Source organism: Mandrillus leucophaeus, unplaced genomic scaffold (genome assembly GCF_000951045.1).
Source record: "Mandrillus leucophaeus isolate KB7577 unplaced genomic scaffold, Mleu.le_1.0 Scaffold1164, whole genome shotgun sequence".
In the NCBI taxonomy this organism is placed as follows: domain Eukaryota; kingdom Metazoa; phylum Chordata; class Mammalia; order Primates; family Cercopithecidae; genus Mandrillus; species Mandrillus leucophaeus.
The window spans coordinates 164,577-182,718 of NW_012099921.1; the positions used below are offsets into that span (position 1 = coordinate 164,577).

Below are 18,142 nucleotides of genomic sequence, written 5' to 3' on the forward strand. Positions count from 1 at the left end.
GGGGACAAGTGTGGGAAAGTGCACCTGTGTACCCATGAGAACCACTCAAGACGAGCAGAAATCTTGTTTTGCTATTTCTTTAATTGCTACTAGGGCTGGGATTTTTTTATGTTTATTGGCCCCTCTACATTTTTTTCTTTAAAAAAATTCACAAAGCATGTTTGTTAGCTCTTTCGATTCTCCCTATGCTAGTGTGAAGACAGGGACAAAACACTGCCATTTTACACTCCCAGATGTAACAGTAGCTACCAAGTAGTTACACCATGCATTTCTTCTAACCTTCACAATATCAATACGAGGTAGTTCTTACTATCCTCATTTTACAGATAAGGAACCTGAGGCTCAGTGACGCTGGTATACTTGCCCAAGGCCACACAGCTGGTAACAGGGACTGGCAGTCACTTGAGTCCTACATCAGTAGCCTTGCTACTACAGCAGCTCCTCCCCTTTCTAGAGGCCTGGATGGAAAGATGCTGGTGTCAGCAGGGGGCACAAAGGTCCACCCAATCCCACACATGCAAAGAGGCATCATTTGTTGCTGATAACAAAGTCCTTGGTCTGCAGGGGTGCCAGGTGTGGGTGGTGACCAAACGAGCAGGGTCCGTCCCGTTTCCATCTAGGAAGACGTGACCTCTGTGAGTGAAGAGAGGTTCTACTTGGCTCTGCGTTCCATTCCAAGATGTGGCATCATAGACCTGGACTGTACCATCAAAACCTGAGAATATAGAAAAGAGAGGCTTGACAATGAATCCCTAATTTTATTTTAAAATAATTTTCTTTCTTTTTTTAATAGAGATGAGGTTTCACCACGTTGACCAGGCTGGTCTTGAACTCCTGGCCTCAAACAATCCTCCCATCTCAGCCTCCCAAAGTGCTAGGATTACAGGCATGAGCCACTGCACCCAGCCACTAAAATACTTTTAATAATTTGCTCTGTGGTACCAAAACAGGCTATTGGATGAGGAATCAAGGCACTTAAAGGCTAACCATGGGCAAGTAGCATCTGCCCTCAGTGTTGGCAGCTGATGACTCCCTGGGGCATGTAACCATGGGCATCGTTGTGCACCTGTTACGCATGAGGCTTGAAGGCTAATTCTGGACAAGTATTACTTCTTTTAATCCTCAGAACTGTATGACACAGACACTGTTATTTTCCCCAGGAAACTGAGGCTTAAGAGACTTCTTCAAACCTTTGCAAGTTGCCCCAGATTCCAATCCCCTACCTCTGGGTCCCTCTCAGCAGATGGCCTTGTCTCCTACTCAGTGAGGGAAACAGAAGCCTTTGGAGAGAAATACCCTCACGTCCCTGCACAATCTAGCTGCACGCACACTCATCCCATCCTGCCATCTTCCTGTTACTGAAGAGCCAGCCCCTCTACCTGAGCTTGGCTCTTCTATTCTTTCTGGATCCTGGCATTTCTAATCATCCTTTCTTGCTCTCAATGATTTTTTTCAACCCCCACCTGTCTCAACAGATCCTTCCTGTTGGCTTTTAGATACCCACATTAAGTACCCAAGCAACTAGATGCCACCAGACCAGACCCAGGAGCCTGCTGACCTAACTGGCTTACTACTTTTTTTTTTTTTTTTGAGGCAGAGTGTTGCTCTGTTGCCAGTCTGGAGCACAGTGGCATGATCTCAGCTGACTGCAACCTCCGACTCCCGGGTTCAAGTGATTCCCCTGCCTCAGGCTCCCGAGTAGCTGGGACTACAGGTGTGCACCATCACACCTGGCTAATTTTTTTTATTTTAGTAGAGACAGGGTTTCACCATGTTGGCCAGGATGGTCTCGATCTCCTGACGTTGTGATCCACCCGCCTCGACCTCCCAAAGTGCTGGGATTATAGGCGTGAGCCACCGCGCCTGGCCAGCTTGCTACATTTCAAAAGGTAAGTAGGCTGAGAAGTACCCTTGAGGTCCTGTTCCCGCTTCTCTTTTTTTTTTTCTTTTTGGGACAGAGTCTCTCTCTGTCGCCCAGGCTGGAGTGCCGTGGCGCAATCTCAGCTCACTGCAAGCTCCGCCTCCCGGGTTCAAACCATTCTCCTGCCTCAGCCTCCCGAGTAGCTGGGACTACAGGCGCCCGCCACCGTGCCCAGCTAATTTTTTGTATTTTTAGTAGAGACAGGGTTTCACCATGTTAGCCACTGTCCCCTCTTCTTTCTGACCCAGCCCTATGTCTGTCTCAGTGTCTTACTGTCTGCAGGCCCCTCCACCAACCTAAGACCTGAATTCCTGCTAGGCTAGGAAAGGCCTGCTGCCAGTGTGTGGAAGTTTAGTAGCCAGTGGGGGAAAAGGCCTGCCACTGAAGAACCTGGAGAGTTCGAATTTCTCTGTGAGCAACTTTAACTTCTGGAGTCAGGTTTATCATGTTGCTGGAGGCTCCTTCCTGAGCACACAACAGTCCCCTGAAAGAAAGAGATCAGATAACAGACAAAATCCTGCTCGGTAGTACCTGAGATGGCCAAGCAATTCTTCAGGCTTGGGGCCCAAGTCACTCGTAGCAGCTCTGGGTCAGGGCTAGGTATGGATACTGGGCACTGGACTGAGCTCACAGGATGGCAGAGATCCCGGGGGTCAAGAAGACAAAGACGCCCATCTGAGCCAAGGCTGGCAATGCTGGGCCCAGGGCCCTGGCCCCTGCTCCCAACTTCAGCACACCATCTCTCTCCACCAGACCCAGGGCCAGGGCTGCGATTCTCCAACGGTGCCCACTTCTGGCGGGTGTCAACAAGCCCCAGCCGGCCCGAAGCACAGCAGAAGGCAAAGGTGTCTGCATCTAGGACCTGCAGGCTACTCAGCTCCTCACTGTCACTGACATCTGGAAGACCAAGAGCAAAGGAGACAAGCAGCTGAAGGCAGATGGATCTGGCAATCTGGCAGGGCTGGCTGGTCACAGGTCCCTTTCCACCAGTCCCAGGCAGAATAAATCACATCTCCCTTTCCACTCATCTTGCCATTGTCTGCTCGGCTGGTTGGGTGCTGGTCCCTAGGACTGCCTAATCCTGCCCCAGCATGGGAGCCTTTTGAGGCCAGGGCTCACCTCTTATTCACCGTGTATCCCCAACACCTGGCACACAGGGTTGAACTCAGTTTCCATAGTGGCTGAGTTGGGCTGGGGGGTGATGCCGGCCGGAGCAGCCAGCAAGGGGCAAAGTACCACAATACCTGAGGTGTACGTGGTCTTCCGGGATTCCAGATCAACGACCTGCAGACTGCGGAGTCTCGCCCCATGGAGGACTCTAGGTGCCATCGAGGTGAAGACAGCCACCCTAGGCCAGAGACTCTCCTCTTTCTCATGCACACCAATGGTGCTGACAGCTTTAATGACATCTAGGGGAAAACGAAAAGAGGCTAAAATCCAGAACTTTAATGAAGGTTTGAAACATGACAGGCCAGCCAGCTGTCATCCCCTGTACATTTAGAAGGTCAAGAAAGAAAAGGAGCTGCCGGTTGGCAAGAGATGATGTTGAGACATAACCACTCTGACTCATGTTTACATTTTTGAAACCATCAGAAACATTTCAATTTCTTTATTATTTGTCTTATAAACTGTTTTTTGCAAATAGAAGATAATGCCATCTGAAAACCCAAAAAGCAATTCTGGCTTTTTATATTTTTGTGGAGAACAGGTAGAAGAAAAGGAATGAACACGCTGCTGATGTCACACCTTCAGTGACAAGTCACAGGTACAGAATTCATGAACTGATATTATTTCTTCAAAAACGTGTTCCATGACCTCGAGTGACTTGCTAAAGCCTAGCAAGTACAGGTCACGTTACAGATGTCATTGTCTTGTAAGGTGGACAAGAAAGTCCACATCTTTTTTACACTGAATGGAACATCCTTGGCTTTGAGTCAAGTTTTGTTTTGGTTCTTTTGTTTTTTTGAGACAGAGTCTCACTCTGTTGCCCAGGCTGGAGTCCAGTGGCACAATCTCAGCTTACTGCAGCCTCCACCTCTCAGGTTCAAGCAATTCTCCTGCCTCAGCCTCCCGAGTAGCTGGAATTATAGATGTGCACCCTCATGCCCAGCTAATTTCTTTGTATTTTTAGTAGAGATGGGGTTTCGCCATGTTGCTCAGGCTGGGCTCAAACTCCTGGTCAGGCAACCCACCTACCTCGGCCTCCCAAAGTGCTGGGATTACAGGCATGAGTCACCGCACCCAGCCAAGTATTAGTTTTTATTTGGTTGTCTCCACCCGCTAGGTTAACAGGCAGGTTCTCCTCTCTGTATTCTACATCTGAGGCTTCTCTTAATATATGCTTAATGCTGCCAAAGAGGTGAGCTCACTTGAGCAGCCTTAGCTCTGCCCTTGCCACTGCCCCTGCCTAGGGACAGTAGTTCTCTGGATGAACTCAATTCCAGGAGCAGGTTACAGGAAGCTCCATTTGGGGCTTGGATGTCATGTCGTGGTTGCTAATTCATCTTGTCTGCATTAAAGTAGACACTGCACCTGGCTCTGAGTCTACTTCTTTTTTTTTTTTTTTGGAGACAGTTTTGCTCTTGTTGCCCAGGCTGGAGTGCAGTGGCATAATCTCGGCTCACTGCAATCTCCACCTCCCGGGTTCAAGCGATTCTGCTGCCTCAGCCTCCCCAGTAGCTGGGATTACAGGTGCCCACCACCACGCCCGACTAATTTTTTTTATTTGTAATAGAAATGGGTTTCACCATGTTGTACAGGGTGGTCTTGAACTCCTGAACTCAAGTGATCCACCCAGCTCAGCTTCCCAAAGTGCTAGGATTACAGGCATGAGACTGTCCCTAGCCTGAGTCTACTTCTTAACTGGCTCAGATTAGGGGACAGGGGTGTATGAGTCACACTTTCCTAGAACCCCAAACCCCATCAAGTCAAATTCACTCACCACTGTCCTCTGCAACTTGCCACACCTGCAGATAACAACCTGGAAGGCCACTAGTCACCAGCAATCTATTCAGAATAAACAGAAAATCAGTCCAGACCATGGGGAGCTTATCCACACAGGTCCCTTCCCCTCTCCAGCCCACTTAGCTTGGGACTCCACTTCCCGTATCAGGAAATCTTACTGCAAGATCATCAAGGCCAACCACCCTCACTTCACAGATAAGAGGCAGGCTCAGTCCACTTTAGGGAGACTGAGCCTAAGCTTCCATGTGTCATGATGGTAACCTAGAGAGGACACCAGTATGGGGCCAAACACAACCTGACCCAGAGACTCTTAGCCTCTCCCAACTAAGCAATTATCACCCAAGAGCAACAGAAGAGCATCCTTCTGTCCCATTTCTATTCCCTGCAGCAACTCCGGTAGACCTGTTTCTTACAATAGTCAAAGGGTTCTGGGGGGCTATGAAGCCACAGCAGTGGTTTCTTTGTATTCTAAATCTGGGCGTATCTGTGCACGCACTTGTGTACTCACATGTGCCCGTGTGCTGAGGGGGTGGGAATGGAGACGAGGAGGCAGAATACCCCTCAGGCATCCCATCCTGCGTGGATGGTCTGGATCACAGAATTGACCATACCTGGTATGTGGCACGTGCTTTAGATCAAAGATAGACCTGTCTGAAAATCCTCCATGGCGCACTTTGAAATCTCTTTCTGGGAATAAGCCCTACAATACAAAGGAGTAGCCAATCAGAGCCAGTTCTTCAAATGAACATTTCAGAGGAACTCTTAAGTGAGGAGTCAGGTCCCAGCCTGGCAGGAGGCCATGGAAGCCACTCAGCTGGTGATAGGGCGTTGGTGTGCTGGTATTTGGCAATGTTGGTCTCAGCTGCCTATACATACAGCTTCCTTTTTCCTTTGCACATCCAAAACCCTTCTAGCCTTTCACTAGCCCCTTTTACTACAGCACAAGCATTATACTCCAGGCCTTCCTAGAGAAGCCAGAGAAGCTTAACAGCTTCATCAAAGAAAGCAGTGGACACATCCCCATTTCTCCCTCCATTCTCCTGCTGGAAACCAGGTGGATTCCTCTAACAATAAAAATTAACAATGACAACTTATCAGTGTTCACTGTGTCAGGCGCAGTGTTTAGGGCTTTATCACATTTAATTCTTACAACCTCCTATGATATAGGTACTATAATTATCCCTATTGTACAAATGACACAATTAAGGCACAAGGAGCTTCAGCCACTTTTCTAAGGTCATGCAGGTATTAAGTTGTGAATTTGAACCAAAGTCTCTCTAGCCCAAGTCCATACTGTTGGCCACTAGCCTCTACTATCTCCATGTAAGGAACGAGAGGCAAAGGAAAAGGAGGTGGCCATAGAAGAAACAAGGCAAACCTGGTGGTGAGCAGGGACGTAAATCACTTCTCACAGCGAGGCTCAGTCTGGGTGAACCCCTGACTCAAGCCTGACTGGAGATGGGGAAGATGATAGCTTCTGTAGCCTCTGGGTTTTATGAGTACAAATTTGGCTTTTTTTTTTTTTTTTTTAACTTTTTTTTGAGACAGAGAGTATCACTCTGTAGCCCAGGCTGGAGGGCAGTGGCGTGATCTCAGCTCACTGCAACCTCCGTCTCCCCAGTTTAAGCTATTCTCCTGCCTCAGCCTCCTGAGTAGCTGGGACTACAGGTGTGCACCACCATACCCATTTAATTTTTGTATTTTTAGTAGAGATGGGTTTTCGCCAAGTTGCCCAGGCTGGTCTTGAGCTCCCAACCTTAGGTGATCTGCCTGCCTCAGCCTCCCAAAGTGCTGAGATTACAGGCATGAGCCACCATGCCTGGTCTTTTTTAACTTTTTAAATTTTGTGAAGAGACAGACTTGCCATGTTGTCCAGGCTGGACTTGAACTCCTGGTATCAAGCAGTCTGCCGCCTCAGCTTCAAAAAGTGCTGGGATTATAGGCGTGAGCCACCATGTCAATCTACAAACTTGGCATTTTTCCTGAGCTTTCTCTCTTGAGATTCTAATTCAGTATGTTTGGGAAGTATGCTAGGAATATGCATTTTAGCCAGCACTCCTAATGGCCCTGGTAGGGTGGTCCTCAGGCTATGATAAAAACTGGGCCACATCTGCATGGGATCTAGCCTCTCCCAGGCTGAGCAGTGTTTTTCTATGTCCTTGTCTAGCCTCTCGGCCTCTTCTATTCTAAACAATTCGACCCAACTTCATACCATGGTGATGCCCTAAGATAAATTTATTTACTTACTTTTGTGAGACAGAGTGTCACTCTGTTACCTAGGCTGGAGTGCAGTGGCGCCATCTCAGGTTACTGCAACCTCTGCCTCCTGGGTTTAAGGGATTCTCTGGTGCCTCAGTCACCCTTGAGTAGCTGGGATTAAAGGCATATACCACCACACCCAGCTAATTTTTTTTTTTCTTTTTTTTTTTGAGACGGAGTCTCGCTCTGTCACCCAGGCTGGATGCAGTGATGTGATCTTGGCTCACTGCAACCTCCACCGCCCGGGTTCAAGCGATTCTTCTGCCTCAGCCTCCCGCGTAGCTGGGACTACAGGCATGCCACCACACCCGGCTAATTTTTGTATTATTAGTAGAGATGGGGTTTCACCATATTGGCCAGGCTGGTCTCAAACTCCTGACCTCATGATCCGCCTGCCTCAGCCTCTGAAAGTGTTGGGATTACAGGCGTGAGCCACGTGCCTGGCCAAATTTTTTTTTATTTTTAATAGAGATGGCGTTTCACCATGTTGGCCAGGCTGGTCTTGAACTTCTGGCCTCAAGTGATCTGCCCACCTCAGTCTCCTGCTCCCAAAGTGCTGGGATTACAGGCATGAGCCACCACGCTCAGATTGTTTCTTATTTCATTAAATAATTTAAAAACAAAACAAAACAAAAAAGCCCAGGTGCAGTGGTTCACACCTGCAATCCCAGCACTTTGGGAGGCAGGAGGATTGCTTGAGCTCAGGAGTTCGAGACCAGCCTGGGTAACTTGGCAAGACTCTGTCTCTACCAAAAAATACAAAAGCTAACCTGGTGTGGTGGCACATGCCTGTGGTCCCAACTACTTGGGATCCTTAAGTGGGAGGATGGCTTGAGCCCAGGAGACAGACGTTGCAGTGAGCTGAGATCACGCCACTGCACTACAGCCTAGGTGACAGAGTGAGATCCTGTCTCAAAAAAAAAGAAATGTGGGGCCAGGAGTGATGGCTCATGCCAGTAATCCCAGCACTTTGGGAGGCCGAGGCAGGTGGATCACTTGAAGCCAGGTGTTCGAGACCAGCCTGGCCAACATTGTGAGACCTCATCTCTACAAAAAAATTTAACAATTCGCCAAGCATGGTGGTGCATGCCTGTAGTCCCAGCTACTCGGGAGGCTGAGGCGGAAGGATCACTTGAGCATGGGAGGTTGAGGCTGTAGTGAGCCAGGATCGCACCACTGCACTCCAGCCTGGGTGACAGAGCAAGCCCTTGTCTCGAACAAAAAGGAATTCAGGAGCAAACACTCCAATTCCTGCCCCTACGTGGCCCTACAAGGTCATCTGCCTGTATGCCTCACTCCTCCCTTGTCCTCTGATGACTAATAGCATCCCCTGGACTCCTGATCTATCCTCATCTTCTATTCCTGGAAGCAGGAGCATGTTCCCTGTGATACTCCCTCATTTTCACCCTCTCCCTCTTCGAGGGTTACTTTCCCACAACTTGTAACTCTGCTCAAGCCTCTGTGTTTAGGAAACCTTCCCTCAGATCTGTGTTTCCAACTAGTTGCTGCTTTAGCTTCTTCCCTCCCTACATTTCCTGACTCTGCTTCCTCTTCATTTTTAGTCTTTGGGCCTAACCACCACCAGCAAAAATCCTGTAGCAGAGGTCACCAAGAGCTTCCCAATTGCCAGTCTTATGAATGAACTCTTCAATTCCTCATCTGAATGATTTTTGTTTTGTTTTGTTTTTGAGATAGAGGCTTTCTCTGCTGCCCAGGCTGGAGTGCAATGGCACGATCTCAGCTCACTACAACCTCCACCTCCCAGGTTCAAGCGATTCTCCTGCCTCAGCCTCCTGAGTAGCTGTGATTACAGGCGCACGCCACCACACCTGGCTAATTTTTGTATTTTTAGTAGAGATGGGGGGGTTTCACCATGTTGGTCAGGGTGGTCCCGAACTCCTGACCTTGTGATCCGCCCAACTTCGGCCTCCCAAAGTGCTGGGATTACAGGCGTGAGCCACTGTGCCTGGCCTTCAATTCCTCATCTGAATGATTTTATTGGAATTCTAGACAGCTACTAACTCTTTTCTTCTTGAGAAGTTCTCCTCTCTTGGCTTCAGAAACATTGACCTTTTCTGAGATTCCCCTACCTCAGAGGCTATTCTTTCTTAGTATTCTTTGGGGGTTCATCTTCCTGTACTCATCCTTTAAATGTGTTCCCTGAGTTTCTGTCCTCACTATATTCTCCTCACTCCTTACATACCACACATTCACTAGGTGACTTTAACCACTCTGAGCATTTCAACTGCCCTCTATATCCTTAATCGCTCCCTAAATCTATTTCTGATAAAGTATAACCCACCTCTTCCTCTGATAGCCCTCTGTAAACCACGAGACATTCTACAGCATTGATCTCTGTGCATATCTGCCTCCCTCTATTAGACTAAAAGGGCAGGCCTAGCGCTTGCTGTCTTTCCAGTATCCAGGACAATACCTGGTAGATAACAGGAGCACCACAAATATTTAATAAATAAATAAAAGTCAACATACTCAGCATTTATATTTCAAGTTACCTTGTTTTCCTTTACAGAAAGTCTGAGCGGTAATTTCAGATGAAGAATTTCATTCTTTTTCAGGCTTTCATAACCAGCAACAAAGACTCCTGGAAAAAGAAGCAGAGGTAGCTGTGACAAATTGTTAGGAAGATTGCAGACCATGGATAGGTCTATAAACGCCACCCAATCCCCCAAAGTAAGGATAAATTCCTTCAGTGTGCAGCCTTGTATGGAGGAATTGAGTATCTGGTTTTCTTTTTTTTTCAGACAAGGTCTCGCCGGGTCAGCCAGGCTGGAGTGCAGTGGTCTGATCACAGCTCACTGCAGCCTCAACCTCCCAGGCTCAAGTGATCCTCCCATCACAGCCTTCGGAGTAGCTGAAATTATAGGCGTGGGCCACCATGCTCGGCTAATTTTTGTAATTTTTGTAGAGACAGGGTTTCCTTGCTCAGGTTGGTCTCAAACTCCTGGAATCAAGCAGTCTGCCCGCTGCCTCAGCCTCCCGAAGTGCCCAGCCTGAAGATTTTTTTTTTTTTTTTCAGACAGTCTCACTGTTAGCCACACTGGAATGCAGTGTCATGATCTTGGCTCACTGCAACCTCCACCTCCTGGGTTCAAGTGATTCTCCTGCCTCAGCCTCCCCAGTAGCTGGTGGTGCACAGGTGTGCACCACCTCGCCCAGCTAATTTTTGTATTTTTAGTAGAGACGGGGTTTCACCATGTTGGCCAGACTGGTCTCGATCTCCTGACCTCAGGTGATCTGCCCACCTCGGCCTCCCAAAATGCTGGGATTACAGGCGTGAACCACTGCTCCCGGTCAAAGATCTTAATAAAAGGAATATTAGTGCTGATGGGGCATCAAATTGCTACAAGTGACTCTCAGGTGCCCAGAAGAGTGGGTTGGGTCCCTCTAGGCTTAGCTCCTGAAACCCAGCTCAGGAGTGAAATTCCCTCTCCTTCAGGGCCAGGAAGGTATACCACCTTTGTCATCAATCCATTCAAGGACTCGAGTGGCTCCTGAGAGGTCGAATGCATAGAAATCCTGGTACCTGCACAAAAGGGACATAAAATCACACGATGCACAGCACTTCACAGCTCAGATAACTCCAAGATGGCAGCCGCATGGTTCAGTGGCCCAAGCTCTGGAGTCGGGAAGACGTGGGACCGAGTTTGCTTCGCATTTTACTCCCTGTTTCTGGGACCAGGCCAGTCTGTTGATGTCCCTGAGCCTCTGTCCTCATGTGTGGACCTCCCTGGGTACCCAGATTTCCCAAGGTTGACATGAGGAATCAATGAGGTCATCTGTGTTCTGAGCTGAACTCAGAACTGAACTCCCAAGGTTGACATGAGAATCAATGAGGTCATTTGTGTTCTGACCTGAACTCAGAGGCTGGCGCAAACTAACTGGGCACTGCTTCTTCACAAGCTAGGCTCTTACTAGTAATCTCACAACACGCGCACGCAGGAAGGAGCCATTTCCTAAAGATGGGGGCCTAGGCCTAGGCGGAGTCCTCCGTCGCCGAGAGCCCCGAGGCCACAGCTGGCCCACTGTGCACCAGGATCTCCAACGTGCCTCCACCTGCACCCATCCGCCCGCCAGGCCAGATTCGGACCCAGCTCCCGTCTCCCAGCCCCGCATGATTTACAAGCGCAAGGATTCCACCAGCCAGTCCTCCTCAGGATCCATAGCAACGGCCGCTTCCGGCGTCTCACTTCCGCTTCAGAGCCTTCGGGGCCGCGCGGCTCTCGCGACATGTGGGCAGGGCCTCCCGTTAAGGGCGGGGTCAAGAGGCAGAGCTGCGCCCCACCCTGGGTGAGTTACGGGTTTTCTTTGCGAAAGCTGCGGGAAAGTAACCTGAAATCGGGACTTCCCGGCTGTCAGCTTCGAGCAGGCCTTGAGGACCAAATGATCGCCCGTTTTAGGGCCGGGTGTTTGCAGCCCAAGAGAGGGGCAATCAGTGCTCAAAGACCAGAAATAATACAGGACCGCCCGGTTAAATTCGAATTTCAGAAAAACGGTGAATAATTTTTTTCCTACGAGTATGTTCATGCAATATTTGGTACATTTTATTAGATAAAATTAATGTTTATCTGAAATTCGAATTTAACTGGGTGTCCAGTATTTTTATTTGCTAACGCTGGCAACCCTACTGACGGCCAGAGAAGAGAATAGGCGGCCGGCAGGGTCTGGATCCCAACTCGGCGCTCCGCTCCAAGTCCGGCGGGAAGATTGAGTCAAGTCCGGCAGTGTAGTGTCTGCAGCCCCCTTTTACTAGCAAAGAAACTAGTGACACTTGCCTGCGGCAGTGGGTGGCAGAGGTGAGAGTAGAACCCGGCGCCTGGCACGAAACCTGGCATACAACAGGCGTTATTTGCTTGCTGAATGAGTGGACGAGTAGGAGTCCAGAGTCAGTGGCAGGCTGGTGCCATGGCATGGAGTATTGTGGACTTTTTGGAGCCAGCCCCATCTCACTGAACACTCTGCCAGCCCCCATTCCCTCCTAGCCCCTAAAAGATGGGTAGAAGGAGAGGACCAGGCATTGTATGTAAAGAGCAAGGTTTTATTCACAAATTCAACATGGAAGCAGGAAATACAGCAGGAACATAATCTGTGTCTGCATCAGCGATATTTCTGGTGACCCAACCAGAAATCACAGTAATGGAGTAACAGATATTGGGCTCAGGATTTACATCCAGATGGGGCCATCACCAGGGTCCCATTCAGCACCTTCCCTGGGTGGGCACAATCTAAGCCACGCTGTTGTGTCTGTCCCATTATTGGTATCATTTGTGCAGTATTTGTACCAGCAGCCTCCTGTACTGAAGAGAAACATACAGAAGAATTGAGTCAGGGAGGGGCTTCTGATAATGATAGGGGCATCCTGCCATTCCTAAGTGCCAGACGTCTGCAGAGGTGGGCACCGGCAGGCTGTCGGCTGAGGCAGAGCACCCTGAATTGCCTTGGAGGGGTCAAGGGCAATAGTTTTCTCAGAACACAGCCCCAACCACCCAGGGTTGTCATGACAGTCAAAGGAGATCATGGAAGTAAATTCAAGTACAGTGCCTGCTGCTGGGCTAGTGTCAGTGTCCTCACTCCCCCACCCCAACTCTGCCCCAGACCTCACTCGGAAGCCCCAGACCTAGGCACTGCTGCTTCTGAGATTCTCTAGTTGGTCTGCATGTGTCCGAGCTTCAAAACCAAGGGCACTAGAGGTGGTATTGTTTCCCTTCAGATTCAGCCAGCCCAAGCTCCTAGGCCTTACATCCGAGGTCCTTAGTGGCTGCTGGTTCTATGCCTCAGGAAGTCAGGGATGTCCGCTGAGGCTGGGTTGGACCTTTTCTAGGGAATGCCTCTCCCTTCAAAATGCACACACTATATTGTAGGCACAGTGGGGGATATGAAGGCAAATCTACAACAGGTGCTGCCAGGGAGCTCACAGACTGGTAAGAGCTCCTATCTACTAAGGGCTGCCTATGAGCCAGGCACCGTGCTGAGCATTTGACATAAATGGTCTCATTTAATGGGAGATGGGCCGTATTATTATCTTCATTTTGTGGGTGAGGAATATGAGGCTTTAGAGAAGTTAAGGGACATTTATAAGGTCACAGAGCTACGAAGTAGCTAGGTTATGAGCCCAGCACATTGTAGTCAGAACCCACATTCTACCACATCACACTGCCTTCTGCACACAGCAGCAGGGCCAGGGAGGGTGGTATGCAGTAAGGACAGCACCAGGGGCAGGGAATGGAGGAGTTGCCACTCAGCTGCGCTAGACCTTAAGGCTGGTTTGGCTCTCCAGCTTTGGAGCCTTGAATCCCATAGATCAGTGATTGACAACCAATAATGATTTGGGGCCGTCTCCCCCAGCAGACATCTGGTGATGTCTGGAGGTCTTTTCAGTTGTCACAACTTGATGAGGGGAGGAAGGTGCTACTGGCATCTAGTGGGTAGATACCAGGGATGCCACTAAACATCCCATGATGCACAGGTCAGCCCTCACAAGAAAGAATGATCCAGCCTAGAATGTCAAACGCACTGAAGTTGCTAAACCCTGCCACTGGATGCTGAGGCAGATGAGAGAATGGGAAGAGCTCTGGTCAAGGTGAACAAGGTCCAGACTCTGTCTTGGCTACTGACTTCTCTTTCTCTCTCTGGGCCTCAGGGTCCCAGTTCGGCCACAAGCACACACAGGGCACGGCAAAGGTGGACTTGACTAATGCAGCGGGGAACAGCACGGGTGGGACAAGACTGTGTGGACTGAGGGAGAAAGGTCCTTCTCCAAAAGGCTGATGATCCCAGTCTGTTACTTTAGACTGGGTGATGAGTCAGGGGAACTTCTTTCCCTACTTCTTGCCCCATGGGGTCTGCCAGGAAGGTCAACTTACTTTCTTTGGACTGTTCCTCCTTTGAGCTCTGCCTCAAGAGGGAAAAGCCTGGAACCCTGGCTTTCTGGGGTCTACACCCATAATGTCCTGGTCAGACAGTCACACCCTAATACAGTACTGGGTGGTAATTCCTCCCATGCAGGATCCAGGGATGGCCCCAGCTGGGCCCTCCTGACACTGGAGTGGGGGCTGGCTCACCTAGATGTGGGCTGCGGGGTGGCTGAGGCTCACGCCCAGAGCCTTCTTTAGCAGGAGGATCCTGAGCAGATCATGACTCAGCTGCAGTCTCTGGTCCCTCAGGGAGGTGTGGGGAGCTGTCCCCAATGGGGATGGGCTGGGAGGCTCCAGACTCTTCTTGCCCATGAAGTGACCTAGAAAGGAGGTGTCCGGCACAAGGAAGTCAAGCAGGGAGGATCCTACCTCAGGGGGAAAGTTCCTCATCTCTCCCACCTTTCCATTGTTGTGGCAGGAAGATACTTAACCTTCCTGTTCTTGGTCTTTCCACCTCACCAAGGAGCCACAAAGGTGTCTGGGTGGTGGCAAAGCCTGCTCCCTCAGCTTTTCCTGAACAGGTAGAGAGGATGACACAGCTGGAAGGAGGGTGGAATGGTTCAGGGTCAGGGAGAAACTCTGCTACTTGTGTGGCCTGCTTGGGCAAGGGAGGAGAAAGGGCAGGGTAGGAAGTGGAGAGTGAAGCCAGGTGCCTGGAAAGTGGAGGTGCAGCAAAACCACATCAGCGGTTAGAAGATTCGGTAAAGTCTTGCCTAAAGTAAGGGGCACCGGCTGGCAGTGGGATTTAGGATCTAGCCCAGCCCTGTCTTAAACTGGCTGCGCGACCTTAGCCAAGTCACTGACCTGTCCAGGTCTCAAGTTCACATCTATTAAATTAGATGAGCCCCAGGGTTTCCCACCTGCTCCGACACTAGTGTCCGTGGCTGAGGACAGGCCAGAGGGTTGAGAAGGAAATGGGATCTGAGCAGGATGAGGGGCACTTGCTTGCCCGGTCCGCGAAGACTTACCGGTGGCCCAGAGGTTGCCCCGCGGGTGCACTCGGATCTTGCCGGCTCGGTTGCGGGGCTCCGGGAGATCCCAGCTGAGCGGGGCGACGTCGGCAGCGAGCAGGGCAAAGAGCAGTAGGCTGCTGAGCAGCCGAGCACCCCCCACCCGCCGGGCCATGGCTGTGCCAGGGCAGCAGCTCCGTTCCGGCGCGCTTCCCGGCCGCTCGGCTCCCGGGCTGCCTTCCCTCCTTTTAAACCCGCGCCCCTGGGGGCGGAGCCTGCCCTGAGCAGCCAAGCCGTGCTGCGTGCCCGCCGCCCTCCCCACCCTCACGCTAGGTTACCGGGCAGGGGCACCCCTTTTGGGTCGCCCATAGACCTGCACACCCACACTCTGAACCGCACGCAGGCACCGCTTCCGCCAGGGGCTTCTGGCTGAAGCCCACCACCTTCAGGCTAAGGACCGGGCACAAGGCACCGGGCAAGCAGGAGCCTGGCCCCGGCGGCAAAGCTGCTTCCCCTGGCCCTGCCTTGCCACTGTCCCACGGCTTTCTCAGCCCTCTGAGCCTCTCTTCATGAGGGTAGAGGTCGGGCGAGGAGTTCTCCTCCCGGGTAGCAGCCTTTTTTTTTTCTTTTCTTTTTCTTTTTTCTGAGACAGGATCTGGCAGTATCGTGCACGTTGGAGTGCAGTGGCGCGATCACGGTTGACTGCAAACTCAACCTCCAGGGCTGGGCTCAAGCCTCAGCCTCCCCAGAAGCTGGGACCACAGGCACACGCCTTCATGCCTGGCTTCCCGCCCCCCGCCCCCGAGAGACTGGGTGTCGCTAGGTTGCCCAGGCTAACAGAGGCATTTTTACAGTGTCCAGCCAAGTGCTAGGCACCAAAGGACTTCCATAAACTAATCCCCATCACCTCCGCCCATTGGGGGAATCTGATCCGTGTTCACCTTGCTGTCTGCCCTCTCACAGCCAGCACCACAGTCTGGCAATGTTCTGGTACACAGTAAGTGCTCAGGATGGGAATGCAGACTGATGGGAGGGTGGGACAAAGGGCCGCTTCTGAGGAATGGGCATCCAGCTGCAGGGCCTGGCTTATGGGCAGAAGCCGACCTCTGGGTCAAGGAAGTGGAAAGAGCACTGCACCCAAGACTGCACTGCACCCAGGAGTCCATGTACAAGCTGTGGCCCGGCTGAACCTCACTTTCTTCAACTGTAAAATGGTAATAACCACACTGCCCTAATTTTTTTTACATGTTTTAGCATACCTACTCTGTGGCAGGAAGCAACAATCCTGTAGGACCTGCCCTCTCACATCTGACACTTTGTTCTCCCCAGGAGCTGTCTGGACTTCCTTGGAAAGAACTTCTTGATCAGTGGCATCATATAATGAGCAGAGGAAGACACTGTGCTCCAGAATAATACATTTATGTTTGCTTAATTAACTGAAACTCATTGTTCAGAGCACTACACTAGACACAAGAAGAGGGGTGACAGATAATTCCCTGCTCCCAAGGGAGTTAACCATCTCCTTGGAGAGACAAGTATACAAAGGAGAGAGTGATGGAGGAGCGGGGCGCAGACCACCCCTTGGACTCTGGATACCTCTGGAACACGGAACAGCATGGCTATGCCAGAACCTACTCCCATCTGGCTTGATAATGGGACCTGCTTCTAGGACTCTTGCTAATATCTAGCTCAGCAAAGTTGCTAGCTCTGTGGATCCCCATCCTAAAAGGGGAAGCTCACATGAAAAACTGGCTGCCATGCCCAGCTGGAGGCCCAGCTTCCAGGAGCATGACACACAGGACAGGGACGTTTCATTTCTGGCCCTGGCTTTCCCCCCAATCTCCGTGCTTCTCACCTCCCACTCTGGCATTTACACCTCTCTGCTTTCTTGTCACAGCTTAGCCATGGTGTACAGATATAGCTCTTATCACCTTCCGGTAATCATTCCTTTGTGACCCCCCCCCACGCCCCCCCGCTCCTCTGCATCCATCAAGCCCCCATCCTATCTTCTCTAGTCCATGGATATAGAAATTAGAGTGAACACACAGAAGCTAGTATTGATTGAGTGCTGCATCACTTAAATGCTTAAAGGAATCTTATTTGGTAGGTTTCTCTCTTCTCATTTGGTAGGTTTCGCTCTCCTCATTTTATAGGTGGGAACTAGCTAAGAGGTTTACCCACTTTCCCAGACATCCCACTGGAATCAGATTTCAGATCTGTCTGGACCACTACATCAGGCCCCCAAATCTATGCAGCGCAGATACAACTCTCCTTAAACTACACTCACTCCCATTGTACCATCTCAAATTTCAACACCAAGTTGGGTTTCGATATCTCAGGAGGGAGAGGGAGCAGGCACTGCATTTCGAGTTTCACCTCTCTTCCACAGGTGACTGGACCTTGAGTTCTTCTAAGTTTATACTTAAGTCAAGCTTCCTCTGACACAGCCTGGGTTCACAGCTGCAACCACAGCTCTGAGGCTGGCCCCAGGCACCCTTGGGACCATTTGATCTGTCAGCCTACTACAGAAAAAAAAAGGGGGGGGCTCTGAGGACCCTGGAGAAAACAGCAGGGGAGCACCTCCACAGACTTAGGAGCACTCACTTTACCTTAGGGAAAAAAATGGGAGGCACAGGGGAGAAGGTGGCTTGCTCAAGGGAGTGCTAGGCTCTGAGTTTAGCATGAAGACCTCAAATGCCAACTGCCTGTTCCCTAAGTCCACTCTGGTGGCAAGAGAAGTCCAAAGGCCTCCACTCCGTGGGGAAAGGCTAGCATTGAATTGAATGGTGGCACATGGGTAAGCTCTTCAGAACCCACTCTTGACCCTCCTATGATTCTACAACATTCAAGGACATGCACAGAAAATGTGAGGCAGGTTCACAAAACAACCCATGGGGTAACTAAAAGGGTGAAAGATACATGGCAAATCCTATCATACCTAACACCAGGAAAACATTTAAAGTGCACCAAGTTTTTTAATAATAAAATTGCTTCATCAAAAATAGTGATTAAAAATGGATATGGGGCCGGGCACGGTGGCTCAAGCCTGTAATCCCAGCACTTTGGGAGGCCGAGACGGGCGGATCACGAGGTCAGGAGATTGAGACCATCCTAGC

General features: G+C 50.4%; 2 protein-coding genes across 3 annotated transcripts; both read right to left on the bottom strand.

Annotated features, from left to right (window-relative positions):
• Positions 1-64: 64 nt before the first annotated feature.
• WDR73 (WD repeat domain 73) lies at positions 65-11,387 on the bottom strand. 2 transcript variants are annotated; one of them, XM_011999222.1, is made up of 8 exons: positions 11,286-11,387; positions 10,621-10,688; positions 9,658-9,746; positions 5,497-5,585; positions 4,863-4,927; positions 3,166-3,330; positions 2,453-2,818; positions 65-715 (listed from the first exon to the last, which is right to left on the bottom strand). In XM_011999222.1, exons 1-8 carry the CDS (start codon positions 11,324-11,326, stop codon positions 480-482), a joined length of 1,119 nt encoding a protein of 372 aa, XP_011854612.1. In that variant the 5' UTR covers positions 11,327-11,387; the 3' UTR covers positions 65-479. The 2 variants fall into 2 exon arrangements, with proteins under 2 accessions (XP_011854612.1, XP_011854622.1); XM_011999232.1 differs by having other exon boundaries at positions 10,621-10,953; positions 11,017-11,358.
• Positions 11,388-12,184: 797 nt separating this feature from the next.
• Positions 12,185-15,633, bottom strand: NMB (neuromedin B). The gene is given in 3 exon segments (XM_011999244.1): positions 12,185-12,454; positions 14,224-14,396; positions 15,045-15,633. Coding segments are annotated over 3 exon segments (465 nt in total). The 5' UTR covers positions 15,202-15,633; the 3' UTR covers positions 12,185-12,319.
• Between the last annotated feature and the right edge of the window lie 2,509 nt (positions 15,634-18,142).